Here is a 19,276-nt window from a genome sequence, read left to right on the forward strand (position 1 = left end):
AAATATCATAATTTTTTAGGAACCTGTCCACAGGGGAGAGTACACATAGACAAAGGAGAAGATGTCTTGAACCTCTGTGAAGCCAGATTTGGCCAATATTTTGTTTATTTCATTTGAATCCCCAAACTTCTATTCCTTCCACAGCTTCTAGGTACGGTCTCTTCAGAGGTATGGACTTTGCTGAAAACCAGATTCGCATTAGTACAGAGGTTCTCAAAGGGAAAGGCCTAAAGACCACACCACTCAGTCAGAAGACCCCTCAGACCTTCTGCTCCTACTGGTTCCCTCTCATCTTCCACGAGAAAACAACATGACAACAAACCTGCCAGAATTAAAGTGAGATGACCGAGATGACTCCAACAAAGACCTGATGGAATGCATCAACGTAACATCGATGTGTGGACCAAGAGCTATTTTGTTCCACGGTAGATGTTTGCATGAAAGGCCCTATGTGATCTTGTCTCCTGTGAATTCTCCTTTGCCTTCTCTTCTGCAGGGATGCCTTTCCCACAGGTATCCACCCAGCTCAATCCCTAACCTCACACTGGTTACCACTCAAAGCTCTCCTTATCAGACCAGCCTATCAGAACGGCTGCCTCCTCACGTCTCTGTCCATTCATCCTGCTTTATTTTCCCTCTGAACAGTTCTCACTACGTGACCTATTATAGATACAGCTATTCTTTTTTACCATCCGCTTCCCTTCACTAGAATGTAGGCTCTGCAAGGCAGGGACTTTATCTCACCGTGTACCCTGCTGAATCCCCTGGGCTTATAATATTCGATTAATCAATATTTATTGAATAAATATTTGAGAATCAAGATGTGGATATCAATCTATGGATATCAATCCCAGAATATCCTTCAGACAGACTTGAGAATGGCTGGATTAGCTTGAACGCTACATCCTTCATGAGCCCTTTCTGCCTCCCAGATAAAGTGACTCTCCCTTCTATAAGTTCTTTTCAAACTCGGTGGTCACCATTCATATGGCCTTGATCTTAATAGCAGTTTGAATTTTAGTTGACTTGCATTCCCATCTCTCCTGTTAAGAGCAGTACCCAGAGAGCAATCACTCAGCCAGATGCTAGCAATTGCCCGGAAAACACAAGGTATAAAAATGAATGGCACCCTCCTCCTCCCTCTGTTCTCTTTCATGGAAAGGGCTTGGAGATATTTTGGTTATGGTAGCTATTCATAATGAAAGCTTGTCATATCTGGTACACTGTGGGGTGCTGGTTAGCGGTTTGGGTGAGGTGTCGTGTGATGAATATCTCAAAGAACGTTTACTGTGTGCTCAGTTATGTTCACTACAATGTTAGGTATTATTCAGAATTAATTTTAAAAGCCCTTCTAAAACACAACAATAAAAAGACAAATAGGGCTTCCCTGGTGGCGCAGTGGTTGAGAGTCCGCCTGCCGATGCGGGGGACGTGGGTTCGTGCCCCGGTCCGGGAAGATCCCACATGCCGTGGAGCGTCTGGGCCCGTGAGCCACGGCCGCTGGGCCTGCGCGTCCGGAGCCTGTGCTCTGCAAGGGGAGAGACCACAACAGTGAGAGGCCCATGTATGGCAAAAAATAAAAATAAAAAAAAAAAAAATAAAGTTAAAAATGGACAAAGGATTTGAATAGATAGTTCTCCAAAGAAGATATACAAATGGTCAATAAGCACCACAATGAGATTTCAGTTCTCACCTACTAGGGTGGGCATAAGCAAAAAGGCAGACAATGAAAAGTGTTGGTGAGGATGTGGAGAAATTGTAACCCTCATACACTGCTGGTGGGAATGTAAAAAGGTGCAGACACTATGGAAAACTCTGGCAGTTTCTCAAAAATTGAAGAAGAGTTAATATTTGACCCAGCAGTTCTACTCCTAGATAAATATCCAAGAGAACTGAAAACATATACCTACACAATAACTTGTACACATATGTTCACAGAAATACTATTCATAATAGCCAAAAAAAGTGGAAACAACCCAAATGTCCATCAACTGTTTAATGGATAAACAAAAGGTGACATGTCCATTCCTTTCTGCCACAAAAGAATGAAGTATTGATAGATGCTACAACATAGGCGAGCCTTGAAAACACTATGAGTGAAAGAAGCCAGACTCAAAAGACCATGTATCATATGATTCCATTTATATGAAATTTGCAGAGTAGGCAAATCCACGGAGACAGAAAATAATGAGTGGTTTCCAGGGACTAAGGCGAGCAGAAAATGTTCTGGAATTAGATAGTGGTGATGGTTGTACAACTTTGTGAATGTGCTAAAAAAAACCTTTTAAAAGTGAATTTTAAGGTATGTGAATTCTATCTCAATGAAGCGGTTTTTTGGGGGGTTTTTTTGTGTGTGGTTTTTTTTTGCGGTACGCTGACCTCTCACTGTTGTGGCCTCTCCCGTTGCGGAGCACAGGCTCCGGACGCGCAGGCTCAGCGGCCATGGCTCACGGGCCCAGCCGCTCCACGGCATGTGGGATCTTCCCGGACCGGGGCACGAACCCATGTCCCTTGCATCAGCAGGCGGACTCTCAACCACTGCGCCACCAGGGAAGCCCAGAGGCTGTTATTTTTAGAAAAGTTCTTTGCCTTTCAGTAATTGAACACTTAATAAAAGTGATTACTATGGTTAGCTCTTACATATTTTCAATTATGGAAAGAAAAACACAAAAACCCACCCGAAAATCAAGTAGTTGAATAGAGTCAAATACCACGTAAACAGCCTTCAACTCAGCACAGATAACACAAGCCATCACATTTTGGGTGGAGAGAAAATGGAAGTCTCTTTCTTGGGGAAATTATACAGGAGGAATAAAGTGATTATTGGCCATACCATGCTTTCTTCTTCCTTTCCAGCAATGACCGTCACAGTGGACAGTGTGCTGGCTGCTTTTGGTGCCCAAGAAGCCACTTAGACCACTTACTTCTACCAGACTGTCAACAGAACCAACAAATCCTTAAAAAAAAAAAAAAAAAAAAGACCTAGAATCTGAAAAACTCAAGGCATGTTCAATACCCACATGATATCCCTAAAAAAACAAACTTTTCATTATGGAAAAATATCAAACAATATAATGAAACCCACAAACGCATCACCAGCTTCAACAATTATCGGCTGACAGTCAATCTTCTCTCACCCTTTCCCTCATTTCCCTCTGTCCCCCCATATTATTGAGAAGCAAAGCTCGTATATTATATCATCTTATCCTGAAATATATCAGTGTATCCCTCTAAAAGATGAACCTTAAAAAAACCCCACAAAATATGTTCAAATTTCCTTTACTGTCTTACAAACTTTTAAAGAAACAGTTCGCATAATGTCCTTTTTAATTGTTATCTCCATTCTCCATGGATACATGAAAACATGAATAGCAATGACTACTATTTACAGCAGCAGCTATTTTGTGCCCGACAGTTTACTGGGGGCTTTCCACATATTAACCAACATAATTCTTGCATCAATCACATAGAACACCGCCCGTGTCCCATCCCCCAGCTCAGGGAGATTAATTAACCTGACCAAGGGTCAAGCTGGCTGACCCAACCTCTGTTTCCCACTCATGATTCTCCCTGGCCTGCCTTTATTCTAGGGCTGTGCTGTTCAATAGTATAGCCACTAGCTACATACAAAGAATTTCAAAGATTCAGTAGGCAAAAAAGAATGTGAACGATCTCATTAGTAATGTTTATATTAAAATGATCATATTTTGGATATATTGGGTTAAGTAAAATCTATTGTTGAAATTTCACCTGGTTTGTCCTTAGTTTTTCAATTGTGGTAAAATGCACATAACATAAAGCTGACCATCTTGCCCATTTTTAAGTGTACAGTTCAGTAGTGTTAAATACATTCACTTTGCTGTGCAGTGAATCTCCAGGCCTCTTTCCATCTTGCAAAACTGAAACTTGGTCCCCATCAAACCACAACCCCCCATTTCCCTCTATCCCCGGCCCAGGGCAACCACCATTCTACTTTCTGTCTCTATGAATTCAATTATTTTAGGTACCTCATATGAGAGAAATCATACAGTATTTATCTTTTTGTGACTGGCTTATTTCACTATCATAATGTCTTCAGGGTTCATCTATGTTGTAACTTGTGTCAGAATTTCCTTCTTTTTAAAGACTGAATAATAGTCCATTGTATGTACATACCATGTTTTGCTTATCCATTCATCTATTGGTGGACATTTGGGTTATTTCCACCATTTGGCTATTGTGAATACTGCTGCTATGAACATGGGTGTACAAATATCAAGATCCCATTTCTGATTCTTTTGAAGGTATACTCAGAGTGGAACTGCTAGATAACATAGCAGTTCTATTTTTAATTTTTTGAGGAACCTTCGTACTGTTTTCCATACTGCACCACTTTACCTTCCCACCAACAGCATACAAGTGTTCCAGTTTCTCCAAATCCTTGGCAAAATTTATTTTCTTTCTTTCTTTCTTTCTTTTTTTAAATAGTAACCATCCTAGTAGGTGTGAGGTTCTCTACCTTTTTTACTATGACTAGTAGAAAATATGTGGCTCACATTATATGTCTATTGGACAGCTGTGCTGGAAAAGAAAGATAAAACTTGATTTTCCAGCCTCCTTTGCAGGTAAAGGTAGCCATGTGACATCATTCTGGCCAACGAGGTGTGAGCGCAAGTCTGCTGCTGTGCCACTTCTGCTCCTCCCTCCTCCTTCCTGCCTGTAATGCAGAGTTGGGACCCAGTTTTCTTGCAACCAAGAAGTGACAGAAATGAGGCTGAGGGTGCTGGGGCAGAGAGATGAAAGAGTGTGGGTCCCTGATGAGTCACTGCATCAGCCCATATGTACCTCTAGACAACTTACCACATGAGACCAATAAGCCCTCCTCTCTTTAAACTACCTTTAGCTTTTTCTGTGATTGTTAGTTGCAGCCAAACACTTCTCTAATGGGATCACTCCTAAGTGGTGCAGCTGGGACCTGAACATGTGTCTGTCTGTCCTCCAAGGCCTGTGCTCCCTCTACCTCTGCCCCCCCGTCCACTGCCTCCTAAGAATGGACTGGTGATACCAAGGAGGTGGAAACTGGTCTCCTGGTTCTCCTCTACACCTCTTATCCCCAAACAGGGAAAGTAATTTGCAGCCAAATGGTGAGCAGACATCAATTGCAAGGAATGGGTTCACTTTACACACAAAAATTTACAAGTTAGGATGTCCACTGCTGTATTGTTTAAGGTAGAAAAGCCTAGATGGTCAACAATACGGGATTCAAGAAATTCTGTAAACCATCGAATGGAATCCTTGCAATAATTAAAATGTTTTCGAAGACTATTTTATGATAGGGAAAGGTATCTAGGCTCTATTACGAAAAGTGGAGGTCACAAAATAGTATGCTTCCAATTTTGTAAAATAATGTGTACGTGTGAATAGCCAGAATGTCGAGGGGTGGAAGTATGCATAACTTTATCTTCTTATGTAGGTTTTGTCTACATCTTCCAAGATTTCAAAAGTAAGCGTGTATTTGTTTGAAGGTTTTTTTTTTATTATTAGTTTCTGCTTTATAACGTAAGCGTGTATTTGTAATGAGGAAAAATAAAGCAACACATTAAAAAAAATAAGACTTCATCGCCAAGGTGAATGGATCGTTTCTTTGTCAGGAATCTGATATGCCTTCTTTGTGTTGTCTTTCCTGAGGCTTACCAAGAGCTGGAGGAGGGGACATGGAGCTGGAAGGGCATGTGACGGGGAGGAGGGGTGCTGAATGAGAGCTTCTGAGACAAAGATCCTTGCTCTGCTGCGGCTGTCCCACGTCTTGGCTTTCCCTGGGAGCCCACAAGCTTGGCATCTGCCCCCAGGTTCTGGGTGAGGGTTCCAGGGTTGGTAGCTTCTGATGCTGGCCGTCCATGGTTCCTCTTAATTAAAATGCACCATCCACATAACACAGTAATGGAATTAGAAGGCAATTCCTCCCTCAAATGGGCTGCGGTCAAGCCTGCGCAAACAACTTGTGTTTTGTTCCACTTTGATTCAGCCTAATGTGTTGGTAAAAGGGTCCATTCCCGAGATGTTTTGTACTTAATTACGTATGAACGTGGCAGAAAGCGGAGGTCCCTAACAACATGCTCGTTGTTGATTAAGCGAGCATCCGAATGGGCAATCAATAATTTACTAAAATATTTAAAATACCTCCTGGCTTCCTGAGATGGGAAGCGTATGGCTCGCATGTGGTCCTTTGCTGTCTGCTCTGCAGGTGGAGGTCCCCCTGGCTTTCTAGTCTCTCTGCCTCTAGGCTTGATCACTTCTGCAGCTAGAGAATGGACTTTCAAACACAGATCTAATCTCCACATGTCACACCTCCACTTAGAACTGTCTATTGAACTCTCTTACCTCTACCCTTCCCCCACCCCAACTGCACCTGATTAGCCCCTAGTCACCTTGGCAGGCTTCGCCCAGGCCTCCCCTCTGCAGGAGGATGCTGTGACCACCCTCTCTAAGGCCTCCAAAATTTTCCATTCAGGTCTCTTACCCCACACGTGAACCTCACTGCTTTGCATGTCCCATTTGTGACTGTCTCCCCTGCTAGGCTGTGAGCGAACGCCATGAGGACAGGAATGTGTTCTATTCGGATTCTTATTTAATCCTTTCACTCAGTGGATGTCTCCAGGTAAATGAATGCATTGGGAGTGCAGGAACCCTGGTGCAGTGCTTGTGATCGACATTAAAGGCAAATGATTCTCTCCCTTTCCCTGCTCTTGAATTAATAAAAAGTTCCTCTAATCTTATACGCCTCATGGTTAGTTCTGGGGGCCATCCCACTTCCTTATTCTCTAGATGCAAGAGCTAAGGTTCAGAAGGGTTAACTCATTTGCCTGAGAGACCCCAGTGGGGCCGAGCCTGGGCTGATTTCTTGACCTCCAGGAAACTTCTTGGTCCTTGGGATCACTTTAGTCACCATCATCACTGTTATCATCATCATCATCATCATCACTGTGTCAACATCATAAGAAGTAGGAAATAAGAGGAAAACAGGAGCAGGGGTAGGTTCAGAAGAGACCAAAAGAGGATTCTTTACCAAACTTGCTTCAATTAATTATAGTAAACCTGGTTCTAAGCAATTTAAAAATGACGGCTGCCCTGAGCCTTAAACAGATGAATGGGGAAGAACACATAATCTACTTCAAGATATCTTCAGTGATATTTATCAGGCTAGGCTGGGCCTGGTTTTACCATTGGCTCCCCAGGTGTTTAGCAAAATGTCGAGCACATTCATTATCTGTATTTGTTGATCGACTAACTTGAATGCCTACCATGTCCCCAGAACCATGTGCTGCCTCAGCGTGATCCTCAGGGCCACCCCCAAGGTCTTAGGCATTGTGCCACCTTGACTACGACAGGCGGCTCCGTTCCGCTGTGGCTTATCCAAGGAAAATTTGGTTTTAAATCTATCTGGTGACATTCTGCCCACCGTCCAATGCAGCGTTCTGCGTCTAGTGAATCCTTAATAATCATTCATTGATGAGGGGGCTTTCTCAGTCTCAGTGCTTAACACATGCTCTCTGAATATGACGGGAGTTGCAGCCTATTTTAATTAAATCCAACTTTAATTTAATTTAACAACTTCAATCCTGATGCTCATTCTAATACGCCTCAGCTGCTAGCACCAAGCTAATGGCTTGTTCGTTCTGGAAGGTATTAGTAGCAGGGTGCTGCCTTTTACCCACACATAAGATCGTGATAATTAACGTCTGATATTTCTCAAAATGAACTCCTTTGACGTAATTTTTATCCCACAAACACACACAGGTGCAAGCATATATGTGCCAACAGTCTCAAGAATTTACAACACCTTAGAGAAACTCTGTCCATCCCTTTCCCTAATGACAAGTTTTTTGTTGACATGATGAAAGACTCCTTACTAGGTTCAGGGGAAATATATATTTCCACTGATCAATTTCTGAGTTTCCCAGAAGACCAGAGCCCAAGAGAAATCCTGAAAACTAATGACAGTGGGAACAGAGCATATTTGTACTTTATTGCGCCAATCAGAGTCTAAACCACTGAAACAGAATGAGACAAAGGAAAATCGAATTGTCTGTATGTGTGTGTGTGTGTCGGGGTGGGTGGCAGGAGGAAGGCTGAGCAGGAGGGAGAGATGGTATCTGAGTGTACAAAGAGATGAAATAATTTGGGGAGAGGATCTAAGGAGCAAATATAATATATTGGGTTAACGCACTGCTTTCACAGAGCGAACATCTATTGTGCCCAAGGCATTGGAGACCTGATGGTTACAAGTTAGTTGCCAGCCATCCTCCTATGGTGTTTGCCTTAGAGCATGATTCTAACCAGAGGTTCATGCTTGGGCTTTAGTGGGGGCTGTGAACCCCCTGAAATTGTATGCAAAACTTCATGTTTATAGATACACATGGGTGTGGGCAGAAACAGACTGGTACAGTTCCCACCCCCCCCACCCCGGGGACAAAATATACAGCAGGAATCATATTCTCTAAGCCTTCAGGTGAGAAAAAACATGATAATGGAGTTAGCCTTCTCTACCCTTCCCCTAGAAAGAATGGAATGAACTGAAGCCACAACCAAAACAAGCCAACAGACGTGGATACTTTACTTTTGAAAAGTTAAAAAATATTTTCTACAGAAACCGTAAAAAAATAAAAACAACCCCCCTGCACTACAAAGGAGATAAGAAAAGGCCATTAAAAATAGTGAATTATAGGACACAGTTTACTGACAAGCTCTTGGCAACAGGGTCATGTCATTAGAGATCATTTGAATAGATCTCTTGCTAATCCTTTCTTGATTCTGTGCAAAGAATCTTCAAGTGGGGGATGGGAGCACATGTCACAGCCCCATCAGAAACTTTCTCAGCACATCCTCCTAACAGCTATGATCTTCTGAGTGATTATTATATGCCGAACAATATTTCAAAAGTTTGCCTGCAAGGTGTTATAAACCCCACAGCTATTTTATAAGAAAAGGTATTATTACTAGACCTATTTTACAGATGGGAAAACTGAGGCTCAGTGAGGCTCAGTGACTTGTTTAAAATTCCACATCTAGAAGTTTCCTGCTATCTCTACCCTTTCTCCTTAGGAAACGCTGTAAATGGCCACACTAGAAAAGTGAGGTATATGTCAGAAAATGAAAGCAACTCTATAAACCCAAGACAATAAAACACCTTTCTTTCTTATGGGACTGCTAATTCATTTTAATGGTATTTAAATTTAAATACTCATGGAGAGCAACATCAGAGCCCAGTTTTTTTTGTTTTGTTTTTTGCGGTACGCGGGCTTCTCACTGTTGTGGCCTCTCCTGTTGCAGAGCACAGGCTCCGGACGCGCAGGCTCAGCGGCCATGGCTCACGGGCCCAGCCGCTCCGCGGAATGTGGGATCTTCCCGGACCGGGGCACAAACCCGTGTGCCCTGCATCGGCGGGCAGACTCTCAACCACTGTGCCACCAGGGAAGCCCCAAGAGAGCCCACTTTTTGAGCAGAATTTATCTTTACTGTTCCAGAACTAGAGAATTTTAATTGAGGGGGTGTGAGGGGAGTGAGGTTGGAGAAGAGTGGCGGAATGATTAAGGAAGTGGGCTTGAGATAAACTACAGAATTTCAAAATCCTGGTCCGCACAGCCTGGTAGAACTGAAGGCTTTTCTTGCCACCTAGATCGTGTTTACACCTTCCATGCCCCTTGTCGATGGCCATTGAAAACAAAGTATTTTGATACAATTTCAGACTTACAATTGCAAGAATAGTACAAATAATTTCTGTATACTCCTCATCCAGTTTCCACAACTGTTAGTATTTTACCACATTTGCTTTATCCTTCTCTCTCTAAATAAACATATCCATACTATTTTCTTCTTTATGCAGACATAACAATGCTCCTTTATGCCCTGCAGGGTATATTTCCCCCAAAACGAGGATATCCTCTTCCATAACCACTATACGATGAACAAAATCATCACCTATAAAATACTATGAACTAGTTTACAAAACTTATTCAGATTTCACCAATTGTCTCAGTCGGGTCAGCAAAAGAAAATCCCAGATCACGGGCTGCATTCTTTAGTCTCCTTTAATTTGGAACTGCTCCTCCATCCTTCTTGGTCTTTCGTGACACAAGTGTTTTGTGAGAAAGTATAGGTCAATAGTTATTTTGTCTAACGTCTTTGAGTTTGTCAGATGTCAGTTTTTTTGGTTTTTTTTTAGAGACAAGCACAAATTTATTTGACCGTGTTTTAGAGGCGTTAACTCAGAGAGCTGATCATGCCAATTCATTATTCTGGAGAATATCTAACAGATTACACTCTTGGCTTCTCAAGGAAACATGGAAGCCATTCACTCAGTTGTTAAGCTCTTTCACTCATCTGTGATTTTTTTTTTAACATCTTTATTGGAGTATAATTGCTTTACAGTGTTGTGTTAGTTTCTGCTGTATAACAAAGTGAATCAGCTATATGTATACATATATCCCCATATCCCCTCCCTCTTATGCCTCTCTCCCACCCTCCCTATCCCACACCTCTAGGTGGTCACAGAGCACTGAGCTGACCTCCCTGTGTTATGCAGCTGCTTCCCACTAGCTATCTATTTTACCTTTGGTAGTGTATATATGTCAACGCTACTCTCTCACTTCGTCCAAGCTTACCCTTCCCCCTCCCTGTGTCCTCAAGTCCATTCTCTACGTCTGCGTCTTTATTCCTGCCCTCCCCCTAGGTTCATCAGAACCATTTTTTTAATATTCCATATATATGTGTTGGCATACAGTATTTGTTTTTCTCTTTCAGATGTCATTTATTTTGTCCAATGTCTTTGAGTTTGTCAGATGTCCTGATCAGACTCAGGTTTTGCATTTTTGGCAGGAATATCACAGAAGTCATGTTGTGCTCTCCTCAGTGGATCATATCAGGGGGTGGTTTGTCCTACACTGGTGACGTTGACCTTGATCTCTTGTAAGGGTAGTGTCAGCCAGGTTTCTCCACTATGAAGTCACTATTACCTATTACCTTTACATTCCTGAATTAAATTCTTTCATGGTAAAATATACATAACATAAAATTACCATTTTAACCATTTTAAGTGTTCAGTTCTGTAGCATTAAGTGCATTCACACTGCTGTGCTTCCGTCACCACCATCCATGGAACTTTTTCATCTTCCCCAATTGAAACTCTGTTCCCTTTAAACACTGATTCCCCATCCCCACTCCCATAGCGCCTGGCACCCACCATTCTACTCTCTGTCTCTATGAATTTGACTCTTCTAGGTACCTCATATAAGTGAAATCATACAGTATTTATCCTTTTCTGTCTGACTTATTTCACTTAGTATAATGTCTTTAAGGTTCACACATGTTGTAGCATGTGTCAGAATTTCCTTCCTTGTTTTTTTAAAATAGTTATTTATTTGGCTGTGCTGGATCTTCGCTGCGGCATGCGGGATCTTTAGTTGTGGCATGCGGGATCTAGTTCCCTGACCAAGGATCAAACCCTGGCACCCGGCATTGGGAGTGCCGACGGAGTCAACCCCTGGACCACCAGGGAAGTCCCAGAATTTCCTTCCTTTTTAAGGGTGAATAAATATTCTCTTGTATGTATATGTTGCATGTTGTTTATGAATTCATCCCATGATGGATATTTGGGTTGCTTCCACATTCTGGCTCTTGTAGCTAATGCTGCTATGAACGTGGGTGAATAAATATTCCCTGGTATGTATATGTTGCATGTTGTTTATGAATTCATCCCATGATGGACATTTGGGTTGCTTCCACATTCTGGCTCTTGTAGATAATGCTGCTATGAACGTGGGTGAATAAATATTCCCTTGTATGTATATGTTGCATGCTGTTTATGAATTCATCCCATGATGGACATTTGGGTTGCTTCCACATTTTGGCTCTTGTAGATAATGCTGTTATGAACGTGGGTGTACAAATATCTGTTCCAGACCCTGCTTTCCCTTCTTTTAAGTATGTAACCGGAACTGAAATTGCTGGATCATTATTTTTCCCTTCTTTTTTTTTTTTTTTTCCAGCGTTTCACGATAATTGGCTTTATTAATGTAGAACAATTAATGTTAGCCATAAAAGTATATAATTAAATGTGTTATTATTACAAGTTAAAATTTATTCTCTGTTCCCTGTATTGCCATTTAACTGGAAAAAACAACAGCCAAAACTTGTCAACCTTACAGTCCATTTGAAATTGATTCAATTGAAAGCAATTAGGTTGTTCAAGAATGACAATATAAAAGAAAAGTATAGACTGGAATGTATTACATTTTGGCCCAACAAACAGGTCTGATTCATTCTGGCTCAAAGCACGCTGATGGTGTTTATGATTTTGAAAATTCACTGAAACTTTTTGCCTGAATTGAATCCTTTGTGATGCATTTTCTTGAGTTCTACCCATGACTGCCACAGTAACAGTCCTGGGATCAGAACCCAAACACCATTGAAAAATACCAGATAGCCCCAAAAGTAGAGCCAATTGTTGGTGTTGAGGTTGGGGCTTCCCATAAGCCAGTCTGGGCAGAAGGTCATCCACCCGCCATACAATTCACACACACACAGGGTGATCTGTATGAAATGCCGATAATGTTCCTCTTTGACGATGGCATAAATGAGAACCAATGCCAGAAACCCACCCAGAACGACAGTCAGAATTTCCACAGACACAATGGTTGGATCCAAATAAAGCCATCTTGCATCAGCTTTGCCATATTCTTTCCACAATGAAGCGATCAAGGCATCAGAATCTGTGATGTTTCCTACCAAAGACAAGTAGACAAAAGGGCCTTCCAGTGCGAAGTGTACCAGGGCGTCGAAGCAGAGCCAGGCTAGCGCCCCGCGGTCCGCAGCCCCCAGCCCGCGGCCCAGGCGCAGACCCAGTGCGCAGCCCACGGCCAGCAGCGCGGCGCACAGCAGCAGCGGGCCTCCAGCCGCGTCGCCCAGCTCCCAGTTGCCGCGCATGCTTCCTGCTCCCGGCGCGACTGCGGGGCACCTACCTATTTTTCCCTTCTTAATTAGCAAGTTTCTTGTGAAATGATACGTTGAGACTCTGTAACTGTGCTCTTACTCCTCACACTTTCACGCATTAGCATCCTTCCATTCCTATCTGAATCGGTTATTAATCTAACGGTTGCCAAATGGTAATTTTCTTTCCATCGTTCCTTCTACATTTATTAGTTGGCATTCTACTGTAGGGAAGAAATTTCCCTTCACCCCTATTGATTTACGAATTTGGAAGCATTTTATTCAACCCTTTACACCACGGACACCTTAACGCTCTGAGCAATTCTTTCCCATGTGACTCCCAAGAGTGCAAGTTTGGGGAAGTGAGGGAACTTTCTGTATTTCCTTGTCACCATTAGGAAAGCCGAGCGTGCAGCCCGACTTCCCCAGATCCAGGGGATCACTTTCCTGCCCACGCATGTTTAAGGTGGAAACCCTCTCTGGGACAGGGCTCTGAGGAATCATGTGGGCCGCCCCGCCCCGCGAGAACTACATTTCCCAGAGCCCTTCGAGGGCTTGCGTCATCAGCAAGCGCGGCTTTTTGCTCGCTGGTTTTGGAGAGCCCGGTGTGGCGGCGGCAACATGGCGGACGTGTTAAGTGTCGGCGTGAACCTGGAAGCCTTTGCCCAGGCCATCAGTGCCATCCAGGCGCTGCGCTCCAGCGTGAGCAGGGTGTTCGACTGCCTGAAGGATGGCATGCGGAACAAGGAGACGCTGGAGGGCCGGGAGAAGGCCTTCATTGCGCACTTCCAGGACAACTTGCATTCGGTCAACCGGGACCTCAAGTAGGTACCGGCTGAAGGGGCCGGGGACCTCCCACCCTGTCCCGACCCCGCGCGAGTCTCCTCAGTCAGGGGCTGCTGTCCATTTTCCTTGCTCTCTTGCCCTCCCTCCCTCCTCTCCAAGCCTCTACCTGCCCCTCAGGGCCACCTCATCCTCCACCCCCGCTTTCTCGTCTCCCTTCTCTTGGCCTCCAGGTCCTGGCTGTTTCCCGCCGTCCTGGACCTCCTCAGTGGTCCTTCCATTTCTTACTGGGGGACGTGCTCTTCCCAGGAACCTCCACTCCTCATCTCAGCTCGACAGGGTTCTCACCTGTGGGCCCTCTGGGCCCCACCATGTCTGATAAAATAGTACCAAACAGGACCTGCTCAGCGCTGCCCCAAAGCCAAGTGCACTCCATCTGATTGGCCCCAGGTTTGCGTCCCTGAACCTGGAATTCATCAGTTCCACTCTAACCCACCCCCAAACGCGACAAAATAGGCTTTGTTCTTTCTTCCCCTACCCCTTCCGAAACCACCTGATCAGTACTTTCACTCCCACTCTCACTGGTCCTGTTAAGTTTCTGCCTCTAGAGAGACCTAATCTCAGCCTTAACCAGCGTAATCACTTCTGCTTACACCTCCCCCCGCCCCCCAACAAATATTAATTTGTGGTCTTTTAGGGTTAAGGATTGTATATTTCTTTCTTACAAGTCACCTTCTTCTACTTTATAAGTGAAATTAAGTGAGAGGATGTTTGTAAAATGTCTGGCACATAGTAGGCCCTTTTTAATTGGCCAGGTCCTGGACTTGCCTTCCCCTGCTTATGAGAGTCAGTCCTTTCCAGGAGGGTTAGAATTGCAGGATTTTTTGCCTTTTACCTCTCAGAACTGACCTTAGCAGGGGAAGGCATTGGGTGAGCTAGTCATCCTATAATTTCTGGAGTGGCTGGGTTTTTTTTTTTTTTTTTTTTTTTCCCCCATCTCAACTTGGTCTCCTTAGTAACCAGATGGAAGGAGGAGGTAGGATGGAAGAGGAGGTGGTGACCAAATGATGGGAGCCTCTTTTTATTTATTTATTTATATTCCTCTAAGTAGTTGCCATTCTTGTTTTGGGGGAAAGCCAGGAAATCACACACCCCTTCTCAACTCCCACACCCACTTGCTGTTCTCTGGCGCAGTGCCAGTTCATACTTTCCCTGCTTGAGGGGATGCGATGGTGGTTCTTAACTCTCTTCTGTCTCCTCTTTGATTGGCTTCCCTTGGTAATATACAGGATGTTGTAACCCTTCACCACTGTAGAAAGTTTAAGAATGTTGACATCACCCCTTTGCCTTCTTAAATCTTTAGACAGCAGTACCAAGAAGAAGGTGGTTGAAGATTCCAGAATGAACGTGGCACGAGAAGCTGTTCCTGCAAAGCCTTTGTTGACACTTTGAGACTGGCCCCTCAGACGGGCGTGCTTCTGGAATGTGCTTTTGTTTTTTTTTTTTTTTTTTTTCGGTACGCGGGCCTCTCACTGCTGTGGCCTCTCCCATTGTGGAGCACAGGCTCCGGACGCACAGGCTCAGCGGCCATGGCTCACGGGCCCAGCCGCTCGGCGGCATGTGGGGTCTTCCCAGACCGGGGCACGAACCCGTGTCCCCTGCATCGGCAGGCGGACTCTCAACCACTGCGCCACCAGGGAAGCCCTCAGGCCTACTGTTGATCCCGAGAAAGCTGCTCTAGAGGTTTTTTTTTTGCTAGACTGAAGCGTGTTTCTTTAACACAGCCCCTCGGTGGTGTCTTCCCATTCGTTTGTTTATTTTACCTCTTCTTTGTTAAGTTTTACCATCTGTGAAGCGCCACGTACACATCTATCTCTGTGTGAATGGTAAATCGTCATCATTTATTCAGGTGCTTGCTGTTCTGCCAAAGGTACTGATCTGTACGTGGGTCTGAAAACTCTTAGTGAGGAGCAGTGTTATATTGCGTTTCAAAATTCCAGAAAGTCTCCTCTCCCCCCACCCCCGCTCAGAGAATGATTCGAGTTGTTCAAGGCTGATTTTAGGAGGCTTATTGATGTCATCGCTCTTAACTCTTGTTCTCCTTTAGCATGGCGCTAGAGAGCTCAGTTGCAAAACGAGATCAGCCCCCAGTTAGGGCTTGTCTCAAGTGGCCCTAGCCTTCTTAACCTTTCAGAAAGTATTTCTTCTTAAGGGACTTTTGATGGGCAGTTTGAAGAACAGCCATTGACCAATGTGGTTGGCTCAGCACTGGAGTTTCAGTGGACTCGGGTTTATTTGCTGTATCTGTTTACTTTTCAGTGAACTGGAACGTCTGAGCAACTTGGTCGGCAAGCCTTCTGAGAACCATCCTCTGCATAACAGCGGGCTGTTGAGTCTGGATCCCGTGCAGGACAAAACCCCTCTCTACAGTCAGCTCCTTCAGGCCTATAAATGGTCAAACAAGGTAAGGGGGCCGTGTCAGACATGGAGCTAATACAGGAAAAAACAAGTTTTCTTACGTTTCATAAAGGCAGAGAGTGAGGGTTTTTCTTTCCTTTTTTGTTCTTGATTCAGCATCGGGTTACAGAGTTGGAAGTTTCAGACTTTCCCTATGAGAGATTATGTAGTCCTTTGAAGTCTTTGAGGATTGTTCAGAGTCAGGTGCGTTTAACCTGGTTGCTGGGTGTAGGGAGCAGCTTTTATGAACCCCATGAAATCACATGCAGAATGTTGTGTGTGTGTGTGTTTTTCTGGGGAGGACTTCCTAGCTTTCATCAGATTCTCAGAGGGGTCCCCGACCCCCAGAAGATGAAGGACTGCTGGTCTAAGTGTGCAGCCACTCACATGGCTTATGTTGCTTGGCCTGTCCTCCCCATGGTTGATGGAAGAACATCACTAGAGTACTGTTTGGTAGATTACTGTCTCTCTCTCCCCGCCCCCCACACCGTGCCGCGCGGCCTGCGAGATCTTAGTTCCCCAACAAGGGATCGAACCCAAGCGCGGAGTCTTAACTACTGGACCGCCAGAGAAGTCCCCATCTCTCTTTTTTTTCTTCATCTTTTTTTTTTATTGAAGTGTAGTTGATTTACAATATCATGTTAGTTTCAGGTGTATAGCACAGCGATTCAGTGATATGTATATGTGTGTGTGTGTGTGTGTGTATTCTTCTTCAGATTCTCTCCCTTATATGTTATTACAAACTATTGAGTATAGTTCCCTGTGCTATAAAATAGATAACCAGCAGTAGGTCCTTGCTGGTTATTTATTTTATACATAGTAGTGTGTATACTATGCATAAAATAAATAACCTCCTAATACTCTCTTTTCTCTAATTATTCTACACCCGTCTGAGGGAGATTGTTCTAAACACTCTCCCTAGAATTTGCTGTTCATGGTTTCCTGCAGTAGGCAGGCCCGTGGCGTAGACCTTAGGACAGCTGTAAAAGGAAAACTCAGCTGTAGTGTAAAAATAACAGGAACAGTTAGGCTCATAAGCCTGGAAACAGTTAGTTGGTTTACTAACAAGTTCCTCTTGTTTGGGTGCTGTGGGTTATTGTGTTTTGTTTGGTTTTTTTGCTGCTGAGAGAAAGCTAGAATATATGTTTGGAACATTTTGGGAAGCTGTTCTCATTAGACCGCTGCCTCCCTGGAGATGATTGTTCCTACAGTTACTGATTGTGAGCTGCTCTTCCCCCTCCAGTTACCCGGCATCCTTTTCCTCTTTCCTGTGGTTCTTTTCCCTCTCAGGTCTTAAGTGACAGGTGAGCCTTGACAGTGTTTCCAGTGTGTAGAGTTTTTCCTTTGAATTTGTCTGGAGGAGTATTTAACATTCTTTGGTTTGCAGTGGAACCCTGGCGGCTGAATCTGAGACTCAGGGAGAAATGATTTATGGTGGGGCACTTCAAGAAGGAGCTTGAACCTGGGATGCGTGCATTTAACCTCTAAGGCTTGTCCTCCAAGCTCTGGGCTGCTGTTGACAGAGACCCACTTCAGTCTTGAGGATCAGGGTGCCCAGGTGGTATGGGGATCTGTCACTCTCCTGCCCTGTCTACGCCTGCTTTTCAGTGTTGGCCTGATATCTCCCAGTGGTGGAAAAGACACACTGGCAGCTGTAGGTTTGCATGGTCCTTCTACCAGGTGATCTCCAGGTGTCCACACCAGACCCTAAAAATGGATTCTGGCCCTGTTTGGTAGGTGGCCCCTACCTACCCAGATAGCTCATTGAGTTCAGGGGGTGGGATTCTCTGACTGCCCAGTGCAGATCAGCTGAAGCACGGGAATTGGGGCTGCTTGGAATTAGATAGAGGCAGGAGAGGACACAGGGCAGACAAGAAATTAGAGATGTCTGTTGCAGTTGCCAGGGCCAGACCTGAGACTGTTCTGGCCCTACGCAGATAGCCCTGCCCTCTCAGGCTGTTCTGTTTGAGCTTCCTTATTTCCCCAGGGGCACGCTTGGACATCTTAATGTGAGTTTACCTGGTGATTGGGTGGGCTCTGATCTCTGGGTGACTTATTTCTGGTTGGACTCCTGGTAGAAAGTCTTGCTTTTTGGTGTTTGGACGTGGAAGCTGTGTTCATGTATCATGTGGGTAATGTTCTTGGAATAGGCTTGAGGGATGGAGACTTTTCAGTGGTGGGAAGACTTAGGCTGATCTCGAAACCATGAGTACGTGGGACTCCAGTGGAAGCGACTGGTTTTAACTTGAAGTGGTGACTCTTTTGAATAAAGGTAGTTTTAATTGTTTGCTGAATTTATTAGAGTATTAAAATAGAAGACCCTGTCCCTGCCCCCCACCCTTGCCCTCAGGTGGAAAAGAGGATGTGTTAAGGAAAAGAAATATTACGTATGTGGAAATTCTTGTCCTGGAGATGCTACAGGTTACAACTAGATGTAGAAAATGTATCACAGATTTGAAGTCAAGTCCCACCTGAGCGGTGTGAGTGCTTTAGGGGTTTCAGTCACGTCCCGGCATGGTGCATGCCTCTAAAGCACCAGCTTCCGAGTGCCCCAGCAGAGAGGGGGTTTTGGAGTCTTATGCCATTAATTGGCACAATAAAGAGAATGATTAAGAGATGCTTAGCTTACCCCCTTATTTTATAGCCAAGCAGACCAAGGCCAAGTGAACCGACCTGCTCATGGCTTCATAGCTAGACTAGAATTTGCCTTTCCTGATGTAGGTCAGTGTTCTTTCCTCTAAAACTTGATGCTTTAATCAGGTTTGGCTTAAGGTTTTGACGATAGCAAATATTTTTCCCCCTTTAACCTTCATCACAGGAGCAACTCATATGTTATATTTTGTTCATGAACTGGTATCACATTTTACTCATTTTTAGTGGTTTACTGAAGGATGGAGATGGCAGATACATGGGACATGGTCCTCGAACTGTCACTCTTGTCCAGGGCAGACATCATCAACCACCCTCTGTATTCTTTCCCGCTAAGGCCACCTCTGGGCTCACAACTCTGTTCTGGGGCTAGGCAGCCCCTGCCAATTATTCAAAGGTGGGCTACAGGGGAAACATGTTTTTT

At 44.2% G+C, this 19,276-nt stretch overlaps 2 protein-coding genes across 2 annotated transcripts in view; one reads left to right on the top strand and one right to left on the bottom strand.

Moving 5' to 3' along the window:
• Positions 1-11,935: 11,935 nt before the first annotated feature.
• On the bottom strand, positions 11,936-12,969 carry LOC309804731 (emopamil-binding protein-like). Its single transcript, XM_082622283.1, has one exon. It carries the CDS (start codon positions 12,958-12,960, stop codon positions 12,340-12,342), a length of 621 nt encoding a protein of 206 aa, XP_082478409.1. The 5' UTR covers positions 12,961-12,969; the 3' UTR covers positions 11,936-12,339.
• A 573-nt stretch (positions 12,970-13,542) lies between these two features.
• Positions 13,543-19,276, top strand: part of MED27 (mediator complex subunit 27) — a 207,645-nt gene continuing 201,911 nt past the window's right edge. The window contains exons 1-2 of the mRNA XM_082611957.1: positions 13,543-13,787; positions 16,066-16,210. Of these exons, the coding sequence (XP_082468083.1) occupies positions 13,585-13,787; positions 16,066-16,210 (348 nt within the window). The 5' untranslated portion in view covers positions 13,543-13,584. The remainder of the gene's footprint in view (positions 13,788-16,065; positions 16,211-19,276) is intronic.

The sequence above is a fragment of the Mesoplodon mirus genome (assembly GCF_964341445.2).
Source record: "Mesoplodon mirus genome assembly, chromosome: 1".
NCBI classification, from domain to species: domain Eukaryota; kingdom Metazoa; phylum Chordata; class Mammalia; order Artiodactyla; family Ziphiidae; genus Mesoplodon; species Mesoplodon mirus.

Excerpts from the sequence above, each read along its gene's own strand:
- LOC309804731 (XM_082622283.1), bottom strand. The coding sequence starts at position 12,960 with ATGCGCGGCAACTGGGAGCTGGGCGACGCGGCTGGAGGCCCGCTGCTG.